Source organism: Macadamia integrifolia, unplaced genomic scaffold, assembly GCF_013358625.1.
Source record: "Macadamia integrifolia cultivar HAES 741 unplaced genomic scaffold, SCU_Mint_v3 scaffold2246, whole genome shotgun sequence".
Classification (NCBI taxonomy): Eukaryota; Viridiplantae; Streptophyta; class Magnoliopsida; order Proteales; family Proteaceae; genus Macadamia; species Macadamia integrifolia.
The window spans coordinates 11,428-26,946 of record NW_024868592.1 but is presented as its reverse complement, the minus strand read 5'-3'; the positions used below and the strand labels follow the sequence as shown (position 1 = coordinate 26,946).

At 39.8% G+C, this 15,519-nt stretch overlaps 1 protein-coding gene across 5 annotated transcripts in view; it reads left to right on the top strand.

Moving 5' to 3' along the window:
- The window catches only part of LOC122066126 (GTP-binding protein BRASSINAZOLE INSENSITIVE PALE GREEN 2, chloroplastic), a 24,751-nt gene extending 9,443 nt beyond the window's left edge, over positions 1-15,308 (top strand). For all 5 annotated transcript variants that reach the window (XM_042629947.1, XM_042629946.1, XM_042629945.1 and 2 more), the window contains exons 4-5: positions 9,752-9,919; positions 14,556-15,308. In XM_042629947.1, coding sequence (XP_042485881.1) covers positions 9,752-9,919; positions 14,556-14,909 — 522 coding nt within the window. In that variant the 3' untranslated portion in view covers positions 14,910-15,308. The remainder of the gene's footprint in view (positions 1-9,751; positions 9,920-14,555) is intronic.
- The last annotated feature ends 211 nt before the right edge of the window (positions 15,309-15,519 follow it).

The following is a 15,519-nucleotide window of genomic DNA, read 5'->3' as shown; positions in this document are numbered from 1 at the left end:
TCCAATGCATCACCTATGCATCAAAACATATACACCTGCCAATGGGAAAATGTAATTTGGAATCTTCATCAAGCAGTATTAAAATTTGTTTAAAAAAAAAATTTGATCCAATGCATCACATGTGCATCAGACCTTATACACCTCCCAATGAGAATATGTAATTTGGAATCTTCATCAAGCAATTTTAAAATTTGTTTTAAAAAAAAAAATTGATCCAATGCATCACATGTGCATCAGACCTCATACACATCCCAATGAGAATATGTAATTTGGAATCTTCATCAAGTAGTTTTAAAATTTTTTTAAAAAAAAAAAAAATTGATCCAATGCATCACATGTGCATCAGACCTTATACACCTCCCAATGAGAATATGTAATTTGGAATCTTCATCAAGCAACATAATAATGTGTTTAAAAAAAAAAATCGATCCAATGCATCACATGTGCATCAAAATTTATACACGTGCCAATGAGAAAATGTAATTTGGAATCTTCATCAAAGCAATTTTAAATTCTACTTTAAAAATAGTGAACACATGAGGATACCGCCTCAGTCGTAAAGCGTCATAAGGCGTCGCCTTTCGCGCCTTATAGCGCCTTAGCGTATAAGGCGGTCGCCATATTCACTTTCCATAAGGCAGTGGACTGCCTTACCACCCATGGACCGCATCAGCGCCTTAAAAACTATGCTCCACATATGTAATCTCAACATCGTCGGATATATCCATAGGGTCATCTAAATATGCACCTTCAACCACTGTGTTCTTGACCTCCATAATTTCAATCTCAACCTCCTTAGGATCTTCCTCTTGGCTGTTCACAGTCATCACAGTTGTTGTAGTGTCAAATTCCTCAGTCTCAACCTCATTGTCCATTGTGGCAACCTTGTTGCTTTCAAATTCTTCTCCATGAGTCTCTTTGATAGGAACATCAATGACTAGCTCTTCATTGACAATAGGAATTGTTGGAATTTCTTAAACACTAACCTCAACTTCTGACTCTGGTTCATTGGTTGAAGGTGTCTTCTCTTGTTGCTCCTTTGTAATTTGTTGCAATATAGTGGCCACGTGGTGAAACAATTCCTTCAAGCTCTTGTCACCTGTGGGTGGCTTTTGGGGTGTAATTGGAGAGAACTCAGGTGGAAGGAAGTACATACTTCATGTTTAGATAGGTACATACCCGCCAACTCGTACTACATCTCGTTCCAAGTTCTAGGCTCACTCCCTTAAGCTTGAAGTTGGCTTTTATGGACTCTCCATTGTATTCGAACACAATCACTCACCTGGGAGCAAATGTATTGAAGCTGTTGCATTTCGGTAAAGTTGTAGTTGTCAAAGTACATATCTAATTCATATATCCATTCAAGGAAGATGTGTGAAGAAAGTTTCTCACGAAATTCACATGGCTCCATCTTTGGTCTGGCTAGGCTCTTACCAAATAATGTAGAACTAGAATCATAAGTGATCCTAATCCCAGGCAGGATCTGAAATTCTGGCTGAATAGAGAAGATATCTTCCAATAGGGCTTGGTTCTAGCTCTCAAACACTAAAAAAGAAAGGCCCAACCCAATCCTTAACTAATTGGGAAACCTAAACTGACTAGGAAACTGAAATAACAAAGAAAATAGACTCAAAACAGGATTCTAACTAAACTAATGAATTAAATCCCGTTTTCCTACTTTCTACCCATTAAAGTGGCCCATTACAAAGAAAACACATTGGGTCAAAGGCCCAACACATATATAACCCAACCTAAGGCTTATTGGCAATAAAATAAGTCCATTAAGTGACTTATCTACATCAGAGAGTGTAGAGGATGAGGAAAGTTCTTGATTTTGGGGATATGTCAGCCTGTTTATGGTGCAAGAGATTGATGTGCTCACTATTATTTATTTATTTATTTTTCCCTTTGTATGTGTTTGTGTGCGGAGAGGAGGGTGGGTATTTCTACAAGTATGAACTTTTGTGCTGTTGTTTTCTTGTGTTTTCAGCTTCTCCCTTCACTTGTGTTTTTGTTTTTTTCTTGCTTTCTAATAGTTTATGGATTTAGGGAAGTTCATGTGTTCTAATCTAAAAAGAGAAAAATAAAAAACGGGATAAATTACGGTTAAGGTACCTAACATTTAAGGAAACTATATTTGGGATACCTTGCGTTTTAGAAACTAAGTTTGGGGTACTCTTTTTTCATATTTCCAACTTTTCCCGTACCACCATCTCCTAAACACATTGCTGCCACCTCCCAGTGGAACACCACTGGGCTCTTGCCTTGTGCATCTCCTTCCTCTCCCCAAACCACTGCATCTCTCTCCCTCCTCCCTACCATCTGCACTCCTCTTTTGTGGGTTCGTTTCCCCACCCTCGGTTTACACCTCTGAGGTGAGGATTCCCTCAGCCTGATTGCTAGTGTCCTTGGAGACCCCATGTTTGCGGATCAGAAGACAGAAAAGATAGATCATTAGTCTTTTGCTTGGGTCTATGTTCTTATCTCAGCTAGGGATCGCTTGCCTAGCCAGGTCTCCATCTCTTTCCATGATGGTTCTGTCGTTATGCAGGATGTGGAATATGATTTGACACTTTTGTGTGAAGGCTGAATCATGTTGGGGCATTCCCAGACCTGTTGCTCCATTACGTGTTACCACTAAGTTGGTGGAGAAAATTGCTCATCCCTTGGGGAGCCCAGGTAGACAAAGCTATTGATGTAACTGTAGTCATGGAGGAGGTGGTGGTCCGAGGGACAAATGGATAATGACCAAGAGGTCGAAGAGGTAACTGTAGTCATGTAGTGAGTGATGATCATGGGGACATTTCCCATAATGACCCAGAGGTCGGGGAGGTAACTGTAGCTGTGGAGGTGGTGATGGTCCTGAGGACATGTCCTGTAACAGCCCAGGCCATTCTCATCCAGTGAAAAAAGGGGACAAGCCGGGCCCAATGATGCCTAAAAGAAGATTATGGCTACTGATAACAGATGCTCGCCAATTTTGAGCAACTACAGAGGGCAGGGCACCAGATGTTCGACATTGTGTTGATAAGAACCCTGCTGCAGGGGAGAAATGGTGATCGAGCATATCAACAGAGTTGTCAGAGCCAAAGTTCTGCGCATCTTTGAAGGTCCTAATATATTCAATATCCTTTCATTCCACTGCGAAAATGGAGGTGGATGGTTTAGGTTGAAACTAAAAGCGGTAGAGAATTACTTGGTTTAATGAGCCAATTGGTGATAAAGGTGGGAGCATGAACTCCATCAATTTCAACCACCCCCCCTCCAGAAAAAAAATAAATATCTCAATGATGTATATTTTCGGTGGGTGTAATTTTAGAGAAATTGATGCTCCTCAAAACATGCTGAGGTGAGGTTGGGGAGAATAAGTTAGGTGTGGTCGCATTATTGAAACCTGTGTTCAGCAACAAATCTCAGAGCTTGTTCTGCAGGGAACTCATCGTGATTGTAACATGATTGCAAACTACGAGCATGCCCAATTGGGCAGGATTTGGGTTTTGCAGGTGGGTGCTGCAGATCAGAGCTTCAGGGGTGTGGGCGGGTGTTGTAGGGAGGTGTAGGAGGGGCTGCAAATCGGAGTTGCATGGGTGCGAGGAGGGGCTAAAGATTAGAGCTTCCGTGTTAGTTTTGAACCAATGAAGTCCATTGGAAGATCAGCTTGCAATAGGATCGCAGACAGGGACAGAAACCCGAATTGAGAACTCTGTTTAAACTACTCAGATAACTAAGGGTGTCAATTTAGAATCGGAACCAACAACCGGAACCGAAACTGAAACTGGCCATTTAAAACTGAACTAAAATTAGCCGGAAAAAATCAGTTCGGTTTTGCTTTTGGAAATTGAAATTTACGGTTTGGTTCAGTTTCAGTTTTAGGTTAAAAGTCATCCATTTGAATTAAATAAAATGTAACCTCTATAAACTGAACCTGAACTGAATCTAAACCATTTTAAACCCTAGAAGTCTAGAACACGAATTTTAACTTTTCTGTTTTCACTTCATCTCTTCCTCTTCTGTCTTCGACCATCGACTCTCCTCACTTCTCTTCTACAGTTCAACACTTCTGCTCATTTCCTGCTTCGTGCTTTGCTTCTTCAAGCGCAGTACAAGACATTCCCAAGTTGAGCCTCTGATTTCCTTTCAGGCAACAGTCATTCCCAAACGGAAACCCTTGGAGAATGAGCAGTGGTGGAGACGGGGTTGAGGGACTAATGGAAAAGTGCCGATCTTATTCCTAATCCATAGCAGAGTGTCTTTATACACAATAAACAATTCTTCCGCCCGGACGAGAGGTCTTAGAACTTATTGGAATGGTTGTTGAAGTTCTTTCTTTTCTCCTTCCGCCTGAGAAGGAATGTAGATTTAGGAAAAGTTTACACAAAAGAGAAAGACTCATCTAATACTGTATGTAGCATAGCGTAAAAAAAGGCCTTTTCAATGGAAAATCCCGGGGAAAGCTAATTTTAGCGTTGAAATTGGTTGTTCATCCTTTTGTTTACTTTACTCTTGCTGAAGTTTGTTTACGCCCGCTTCTTCCCTTGCGGGTCTAATTGAACTGAACTACTTGGGACCACTGCTCGCCTGACAGCTTTGGATGCTCAACCCGATACCACCGCTTATCGTACCTTACTACCCCTATCTATAAAGCTGCTCTACCTGGCACTCACTGCTCATTGCCTTCTTTCTTGTAGACTGGTAACATAAACGAGAGCCTGTGACTTTTTGACTTTCTCGGCATGATCTTGCGACTTTTGTAGCCTACCTTTGAGCACCTAAATCAATTCAACAAAAAGAGGTAAAATCCCCTAATTGGGCTGTCTTCGAGCAAGCTCTTAGCTTTCATCGTGAGTGAGAGAGGAATTGAGGCTGATCCGGCTAAGGTGGAAGCCATTATGAATCTATGTTGTCACCTCATAACCTAAAAAAGTTTTGTAGTCTTCCGTTCTTGGCTAGTAAAGGCAAATGTGGTTTGAAAGAAAAGAAAAGCTTCATCCTTTCATTCGGAAAGAAGTGGCAAGAGAAGGACCAGTCCTTCACTCCATTAAATGAAGTGAAAAATCCGATTAGGTTGCCACTTGAGGGCTTGAACACCCTACCTTCCGCCCCTGGGGCCTGAAATTGGTCTTTTCGAGCTGTTTTGACTTACGTGGCAAGCAATAGTGCTGCTTCTCTCTAGATGGACTCTGCTTTTTTTTTTGGGTAGGGTATAGGGTTATGAGTTGGGAAGTTGAGATACATACAGCCTGAATGAATCTTGTTATTGTCTTCCTCCAATTGACTATGGAGAGAAGAGACCCAAAAGGAGTAATAGACACCATGATTTGCTGCAAATATGTCCGTGCGCTCATGAAGTGCGTCCTCTGTATCTTGCCACCACCATCCATTCGACGGGCCAACAATATATTTTCAGAACGGGCTGATAGAGGACACCAATAACCGAATAATTTAAACCAAATTTGAACTAAATTACCAAGACCATATACAAACTGAATGAAAACCGAATACAGAAAATCAAATAAAACCAAACTGATTCGGTTCGGTTTCAGTTTGTAAATAATTTATCATTAACCAAACCGAAAAACCAGAATGAATCAATTGACACCCTTGTCAGATATGCATGAAATTGTAGTTGAATGGTTTATTTGTCAAGGAGACCAAGAATGTAAAAACTTATGTTGATCTAATGGTCAGATTTGGAGATATGGGGTAGTCTCAAAATAGCAGATAACAAAAATAGAAACTCAGATTTAATCATTTAAATTTCAATAGAAAACAGCAAGTATGAGGCTCAGATTTAGAAACTAAGGTGGACCGAAAATAGAAAGTAATTTCAGCAATTAATAAGTTGTAGAAAATAGAAACTAAGGTGGAAGTACTGTTGTAACAGCACTCAAAGATGGGTAGTGAAGTGGCAAGAGAAGTTGAGATTGATGGACTGAGTTGACTGATATATTGGCACTAGAAAGTGATCTGAAAACTGAAATAGAGCTAACAATGGAGAGTTGACAGATTTGAAAATAGAAAAACAAAACGGAATCTGAACTTGAATGCTGAAAGGATAAACAACAGAAACCGAGCTTGGGAAAGGAGAAAAAGAAAGGAAGAAGGAAATGATAAGGACTAGGCCTCTCACCTAGAACTGGACCAGAATCTCTCCAGTCCACTTGGCCTCCCACCGAGGTTGTTATTACATCTCACAAGAGCACTCTGCATCTCACATAAAATAAGCAAGCATAGGGTAACAGTTATCAAAATCCGGGGGGAGTTTTTTTTTTTTTTTTTTTTTTTTGAGTGAATATTAAAATAGCTTCATTAAATAGGGCCCAACTGGGTTCAAACCGGTAATCCAGGTGGAGTTGTGTCACCTATTTTCTGTATTTATAAAATTAAGGAAAGAAAAAGGTTACTATCACATGTGTGGCTAGGGAGAAGTTCCATTACAACTGAAACTCTTAAAAACAGAGTCTTAAGAAACTCTAAGAAAATAAACACTTAATTTCGTATATGCCCCAAATCCCTCATATTTGGGCTTATAGAATTGGCCTATTACAATAGAAAACCCAAAAATACGAAGCCCTTGGCCTATAACCCATTGGGAACTCAAAATTAAGCCAATCGGTCTATTCTTGGTCCTGTCTGACCCAACTGATGGCCCTGGCATTTGCTGGTGGTTTGCTGCTGCATCAGGTTGTAGATATGGACAAAGTTGGAAATATGAAAAGAGAGGTACCCTAAACGTTGCATTTATGAAATATGAGGTACATCAGAACTATTCTCCTTAAACTTTAGGTACCTCAGCTGTAATTTACCCCCCCCAAAGAAAAAGAAGGGAAATTTACATCTACCTCCCCTTTCGTTTGCCTTTCTTACGTTCTCCCGCCTTGAGTTTTGTTTATTACATTTAAGCCCACCCAACCTAACACCGTGAGTGAGGTGTTAGTTTTTTAAATGGAAAAGTCTTTTATACCCTTATTATATTTTGAACTAAAACATCATAATATAAAAACCATTTTACCCTTTGCATCTTCAACCTTAAAATCCCCAAGTCTCTAGATCCTTTTCTTCCATGTCCGGCGAAGGTGAAAAGGAGAAAATATTACCCCAACCCACAACCTCACCCCTCCCCCACCTCGCCCCACCCCACCCCACCCCACCCTACCCTCAGCATATGTTATAGCCCAATGGCCTCACTTGTCGCTTCCACATCATCGCCAATCCATCCCTCGCGCACCGCTGCTGCAATGGTACTCGCAAGCCCTACCTTGCCATCGCGCATTGCCTCTACAAGGGTAGAAAACCCAAATGTAATTTTCAGAAAACCCACCTCTGCATCCCCATTATAATACAAACCCAAATTCAGAATCACTCTCCTGAATTCTTTCGTGTATCATAAGCAGCGCCTTCTGCGCCAGTGATCAGAGAAGGTTACGGTATGAGCCACCAAGGCAATCCGTCAAGAGACCGGTGCCTAGATCAATGACCACGAGCTCCATCATTGCATGTTGAATGTTGCGATGATGATTCACTACCGAAGCACTCCTTGTCCTCCCTCTCTAGCCATAGCACCTCTTAGCTGCTGGGGTTGGGGCTAGCTCTGTAATCAGATTCCTCCATCACACCTGACCACTTACAACCTAGCTCTGAAACTCGATTCCTCCACAGTTGAAAGTGAAAAATCCTTAAAATTTCCAAAGTATTCTTAACATGTAGGTTCTGGGCTTGGATCTGAAACAGGCTAAGATTCAAAAATTGATGACATATGCCCACTCTATTTCATGTTCAACACATTAATACGTGTATCAACATTTGATACACTGTTAAACAACACAAGCCAGGGTTCTCTTCAGTCCTCCAATCTGGTGAGATTCTCAATCCCAGCCCTGATTAGGCTGACCACGTTGCCGGAATTGAAGATAGCAACGGTGGCGTTTCTAATTGTTTGAACTACTCGATCTATGCTCCTTGGTGCCGTTTCTGCTAGGTAATAATTTGAGGGACCATTGAGGGATTATTTCCTCTCTTCATCTTCACTTCCCCTTCCTCTGAAAAATCTCCCAAACCAACAGATACACCTTTGCCGGAATATTTTCTCCTTTTCACCTTAGCCGGACATGGAAGAAAAGGATGGGGAGACTTGGGGATTTTGGGGTTGAAGATGTAAAGGGTAAAATGGTCTTTAGATTAGAATGTTATAGTTCAAAATATAATAAGGGTATAAAAGACTTTTCCATTTAAAAAACTGCCATCTTACTCACGGTGTTAGGTTGGGTGGGTTTAAATGTAATAAATAAAACTCAAGGGGGGAGAACGTAATAAAGGCAAATGTGAGGGGAGGTGGATGTAAATTTCCCAAAAAAAAAAATATAGTTCAGATGAGTATGTTAAGTGTAGATACATCCTGGAGTCAGATCTGTCTGACACTAAATTTTAGGATGTAGGGATTTAGTTAGTATGGATACACCAACAAGATATGGGTGCATATTTGCATACTACATAACATTAACATTTCCAAGTAAAACAATTGTTAATCCAGATATATTGATAGCCAATAAAGAGGCTATTAGCTTCAAATGAATGCAATTATGAAATTTCAACATGATCTTAAGACCTTCAAAAATACTGCTAGCTAAAAGTCTGAGCCATAAAGTTCAAGGGATTGTATGTAACAGGTTGGATTCTGCATATGTGCCAAAATTATGGGTTTGTACTGTTGTACCCAATAAAAACATGATCTTTCAACAAATTTCCCACACTGATTTCATGCTTCTTTGGTTGGGTTAAAGGAGAAGTCATTGTATCAAAGACAGTAGCTGTAGTAGCTTTTGTTTCTCTCTTATTTCTTTTAATATTTTTTTTAGTTGAAATTAAACTTAATGGATCCTGCTTTCAACATTATGTGGTTGCTTTATCATTCTTCCCTTCTTCTGATAAAGAAATATTAATTCACTCTGAATTATTAAAAGAAAGGCTGTTGGGTCCTGTCTGACAACACTTATGTCCAACAACATGATCTATTTCTTCTTCTCCAGTGTCTGTCTCTCTCCTGCAATGTTCAAGCAGAATTTCTCCTCCAATTTATGGCTTTCGTTTTCCACCGAGATCAATTGATTCCCTCCATCAATCTCCACCTTTCTTTGCAACTTTTGGCAAGGTTTATTTATTCTCCAGGTAGATATTTCTCTTGGTCCGTTCACATTAGGTTCCATCCGGCTGAGGCTGGGCTTAGATTTCAGTTTAACAGTTCAGGTTTCACAGATTAAGTTTTCATAGGTTATGGTTTTACCAGAGGAAAAGAAGAACAGTAGAAAAGGTGAAGGTGTAGATAAAGATGCAAATGATTGGTCTAATATTTTATGAAGGTACAATATGACCGCAGAAGAGCTCAAGATGAAACATACTGACCAGAGAGGGTGAGGTCCAGAGGGTCCTTCTCAGCCATTCTACATCACTCACAAATGCAATTCTGGACTATTAGATAACTCTCATTATGAGCTAATTATCATTACACATATCATTTCCCCAAAATAGGAGGCTAGTTTTCTCATTGAACATGAGAAAAGTTTTTTTTTTTTTTCAATCTTCATGGTCTATTCAGCCCCTTATATCATGTTAAGGATACTTGTGAATGCAACTATTTTTTAATTTTGTTCCTTAATCTCTGGGAGATTTCTGAATGAAGTCAAATCAAATGCAAAGATAAACCTCAGAATGAATCTATTTGATTTTAATTCCCAAGCTTTCTTTCTTATTGTAGGCAGGGCAGGCAGTGCATGTTGGTGGTTTAATTAGACTGGACTTGAATCAAGCTTCAGTAGAAACAATTTATGTCACAATTTGGTTCTCACCAAATGTTTCTCTTCACCTAGGGAAGATAGAAAATGCTGATGAAATATGGAAAAAGCATGCCGGTGTCAGGTTGCAGGTAAATTTTTCTTTGAAGTAATTAAGAGTTCTAGTATCAGTATTGATGAATACATTGAACATTTTTGGATGGGTCACAAATTTCCTTTTTTTTTTTCTGGGGGTGTGTTGATAAAATTGAACATCACCTACAACACCAAAATTGAGAATTCAAACGTCGGAATCGAGCCTAATTAAATTTAGGTTGGGTACAGTGGATTCAGGATGCTAATAGGCTACGTTGACTTGGGTCTATATGTTTGTGAACAACAGTAGGACTTGAACTCACTGTTCTGCATCAACCAACCTAGTCACGAAGTTGCAATTATACTGGTCTCTTTTTCATCCTATACAAAGGCATCATGTACGCATCTGGATCAGTTAACTGCAGGTTCAAAACAGGCCAAGCTGCAGCTAAGATATGTTTCTGTCTGAGAAGCATCAAGAGGAGACTGGTCAGATTTCCTAGGTTTTTTAACACCCCCTCCCCCTTTCTTCCTTAGATCCAAGGTGTTCATCTTAGGTTGGTTTCCATGTATTTTGGCAATCTCCACTGTCCTGGATTTAGATGTCTCTGGTTGTAGTATCACTTTCTCCTTTGTAAGGAGGATATGTAGCAGAGTAATAAGAATAATTTCTCAGGTTTGACGATGAGTTCTCTCCTTGTCCACTAGCTTGCAAATCACCCATCAGCTATTTTCCCCTTAATGGTGGCATTTTCCTACAGTCCATTTAGGATAGGCTTCCTAAACAGCCTTAAAATTCTGTCATTGAATCTCAAAATCTGTACCCCTTTTGTCAATATCATCCTTGCCTTATGAGGAAATATTTTGATCATCACGTGTGACTTGTGTGATGAGTTTCGGCCCAAAAACATTACACCACATGCCACAGTCAATGTGTCAATCTTGGTGATGATTTGGATGCTTAGGGAAATTATCCATTACAAGGTGGGCCTTGGCCTTGAAACTTGACAAATAGCCAATCTCGATGGTCCTCTATTTACCCAATGGGTAGTTGCCACATCAGCCATTTATTGATTTGATCCTGATTTGACAGTTTATAATGCACGAGAGAAAATGTAGTTGAGATAGGCCACAAAGTTTGACTAATAGACTATCCGATGGGAACTCATTACAATGGTTTGAGCCATCAAGATTAGCCATCCCTGTGGCTGAAAAGACAGCAGCAGTAAAAAGGGATAATGATATAAAAGAGATTTCCCTTGATATTATTTTTTGTTTTCGGTCTTTATAAATTAGAGTTGCTGCTCTGCTTTTAAAGTCACTGCCAGAAAAACTATGTACTCATTAGCGTTCATCCACAAGCTTTTGCATGAGATCCCAATCATTATTATGAGTGAGGCTTCACGGATAAAGAAAATGGCCCAACTTTCTTGTGGCATCTATCCTCCTAAAGTTTCCTGTGATTCAAAAAAGATAAAGTGCTTGAGAAGCCTATTTGGTTCTTGATAGAGACAAGAAGATGATCAACTAGGCAAGGCATGATGGAGCTACTCCATCTGGTAAAGGCCAAAATGTTTGGACCTTGGGACTGTTCCAGCCCAGTCGACTTTACAGCTGCAGTACTAACCAGTGGAGTTGTTGAATATGACCATCGAATCCACACTGTCGAGTAGATTGGACTGAGATTTGAGACTGCAAACTGGGGAACCTTATACATATGGTCGTATACAGGTTGAGTTTGGAACTTCTACTTTGAATTATATTTTGATTAAAAAATGGCTGTGAGTTGAATTAAAGAAAGGGCAGACAGAGAATTTCTAATATCTATTGTCCATTTTATTTGTACTTTCTCTTTGCCTTCAAGGGCAAAAAGTTTTTTTAGGGTGTGTGGCTGAAGGATTATAACAAGAAAGGTGAAGGTGTGATTTGATCCCAAGACCATTTAACAAAAATCCAAGGTCTTTACTGCTGGGGCAGGAGGCACATCTATATATTTGTGACACTTTTTATTATTTTTCTTATCAACTTAGAGCTCTTGGTATTTAGTTTGTCTGTGAAGTGTAAAATGTGGCTGAGCATATTTCAGATTGAGATGTCCATTTCTATTAGACATTTGGCGTTGACATCGTGGTAATGGTGCATTGGCAAAGTGGTACGATGTGTGGCATTGTTGTCATTGTTGGCAACATGGCGTGTGCGATGGTTTGGATGGTTTTAGATGAGTTTGAAGGCCTAGTGTATTTGTACGCTCCTTTCAGGACGTGCCGTGATGTCGATGACGTGGCTGGATAGGTGTATAGCATGTTCCAATTGAATTCAGGTGCATTTGGTTGAGTAGCATATTTGTACACTTCGTTCAGGTTGTGTCCAGGTGGTTGATGACGTGGGCGATGATGTGGCTATTATGTATGAGATGGCATTGGTGTAATGGTCTTGTATGAGATGGCATTGGTGTAATGGTCGATGGGTTGATGATGCTATGTTTGGTGATGCAAAAATGATGATGCATGATTATGATAATTATATATATATGCAAATGATGGCATGTGATGATGATTTCATGAGATGGTGATGCAAGACAATGATAATGATATGATGATTGCATGTTCTTATATGTAGTGATTGAATGATGCAAGATGTTGAATGGAGTGTATGTCTTATTAAGCATGATGTACTGGGAAGCTCTCGGCCAAAATGTTTGGTATGGGTGCAAGGGCACGGGCCAATGTGCATGCAAGCTCACGACAATGACAGCATAGGTGTTGGCCAAGGGCCAAAAGACATGGCATGCCCAGCGCACAAAGGATGCTCGCATGGGCGGCATGAGTGCAAGGCCAAGGGCTGATATTCTTATGTTTGGGTGCAAGAGAGTTGCCATTTGAAGTTTTTGTGTTGGCATTTTATCGAACAGATGGGGTTGACCTTAGGAATTAGCCATTTTTCTTGGCATGATTGTAAGCTAGCCTCTGTGACCATTTACTTGTCAGGGAAATAATGGCATAAGGATTTTAATCATTTTGGCCTTAATTGCAATACCTTGAAAATCAGCAGGGTATAATTGAAATCTCCAATTTGCAGAGCAGCCTTATGGTAACTTCGAAAATTTGGCTCGTGATAGCTCTCCAATTCACGAGTTTAAGTAGTGCGTTACACAGCATCACTAAATTGATTTAACAGCTCCTTATGTCCCTAAAAAAAATTGTAATGACCGTTATATCCCCAATTGTATTTTGGTCATATCTCTCTCATCTTGGGGCCAAGTTAAGTCAATCAAATTGCATAATTATAAGGAAAACATGAGGAAGAGAGTGGGATGGGTGTTTTGGCTTGAAAGAGCTCTATAATTAGATTTGTCAAGGATGGTGATTCTACTTGGTGGGAGCTTTGGGAGTGCATCAAGTTCAATGTTGAGCCTTGGTTGAGCTTCTTTGAAGATATTGATGGTAAAGGTATTTGAGGATGCTAGAGTTGCTTCAAGTGGGTTATCCACTTAGGTAAACCTTCCTTCCCCTCTTTTGTAATTGATTACGTAGTGTTGATTTGAATTAAGATACCTAGTTGAAAGTAGTTTTGTAGTGGGGGATTTAATTTTTCATCATTGTAGGGGATTGAAAGTTGTATCTCACCAAGTGTTCGTTAAAATTCCTAGTTCTATAGGTTCCGCGGTAGAGGTTGTGAGATGGGGTAGCAGCCCCAGTTTTATATTATCAAAAACCGAATCATTGAGGAGAGTATCGGGCAACATATGAAACTCATTTGTGGGTATTGCTACATGAAGTAGGAACACGCAAAGTGGGTGTACACTCCTGGTAGGCCTGACCATCTCTGAAAGGCAGGAGTAGACACAAACTGTAGTTGGTAAAATTGGGACTGCCCCAGCCAACGTTGTATACAGGTGTGCCTAAGTTTCTGGGTTTGCAGTGTAGTGTGGTTGTCAAGGTATTTTTGGGAGTGCTTACTGATTCACCCCCCTCCCCTAGTAGTGAAGCTGATTCATCAATGTCGTCATCTTCTATGTTGGTCATTACTAAATTTTAGCTAAGTGTAGCTGAATCTCTCTTTCTTAAAGGCTTTTTTTCTTCGAACTTTCAGCCACCATCTAGATATCTGAACCCTGAAATTTGAAGTCCTTCTCCACTTTAAATCAATCAATCAACTTATAAAATGCAACTGATAAAACAGAGAAAGTTTCCCTTACTGATTGCTTTCCTCTAAAACTTGCAAAACTCTAGAATGACAAAGAGTACCAAAATCTTGAATTGTGCACTTACCCGTCTTTAATCGCAAGAGCATCCCTTTTCCCCGTTATTAAGTATTGAATTATCCTTTTTTTTTTTTTTCCTGTTGTGTTTCAGATATTTGCTCGATTGATGACATTTTGTGTGCTGCTTCTTAGATGATCTCTGAAATTGGAAGACCTTTTGCGGTGTCTTCAAAGCAAACAGCCAACTGATAAAAATTTGCCAATAAAACTTGGAAATTTTTCCACTTTACTGATTGCTTTCCCTAAAATCCAGCAACTCTCTAGAATCACAAAGAGATCCAAAATCCTGAAAATCTTTGCTTTGCCTCTTTAGTCACCACAGAATCCATCTTCCCCCTAATCAGTTATGTTATTGAGTTCTCTGAAGGGGGTTGTGTTCCAGATATTTGGTTAAATATATTTCTTTGTGCTTCTTATTGTTCTTTCAGCCTCCCATTGGTGTAGATCGAGTACCTGAATTAGGAAAATGGGAACGTAGAGAATTCAAGGTGTCTGGAAGCAGCTGGGATGTGAACAGCATCGACATTGCAGTGGCAGGATTTGGTTGGTTTTCCTTTGGACTGAAAGGTGAGGCAACCTTGGCCTTGTGGACATATGATGGCATTGAAATAACTTTGCGTGAGCCATTAGTTCTTGACCGGGCACAGTTCCTTGAGAGATCTGGATTCCTACTGCCTAAGGCCATATCTGATGCCATTGGCAACCAAACTAAGCTCGAAGCTAGAAAAAAGAAGAAGCTTCAAGATAATGAAATAGATTCACCTTCAGAGGTGCTTACTTGAACATTCATATAGATGATACAGGTCTCTTGTCTCTTATTGAGAATCAAACCAACTTAGCTGTCAGACGAGGAAGAGTTCTAGATGACAAGCCGGATACCGTTCTGGAACGATCTAGAGGAGAAGATTACGTGATTTCTCTGTTCTGCATTTCAGAATATATAGAAAATGCGGTGTTCCACCCAACCGAGTGTATTCAGTTGCAAGCCACTGCTCTGCAAATGTCCAGTTTACTTTGATGAGTGTAGAGGTTGTTTATTTGATTTTTTTTTTTTTTTTTTTTTTAAATTATCGTTAACTTTGAGCATTTTTGCTGCTTCAAAGTAGTAACCAGTAAAGTTCTTGCTCTCATTCGCGACAACTAAACAAATTAATTGCAATTACCATCCTCCACTGACTGCAGAAATTCCTGGTCTCTCACTTAATGGATAGCAATTCACCAAAATGTTTGTGAAACTGTGCTGAAGAAATAGTTTGCCAAATTTACTGCTCTGATTTTGCTCTAGGATTTTCTCTTCCTGACAACTGTTTAAGTTGTAACTTCGCATTTTCTTAATGAAGCACAAGTAATCCATTAGCTGCCTGCCTTGAATGAAGCTTTGCTGCTTACTTC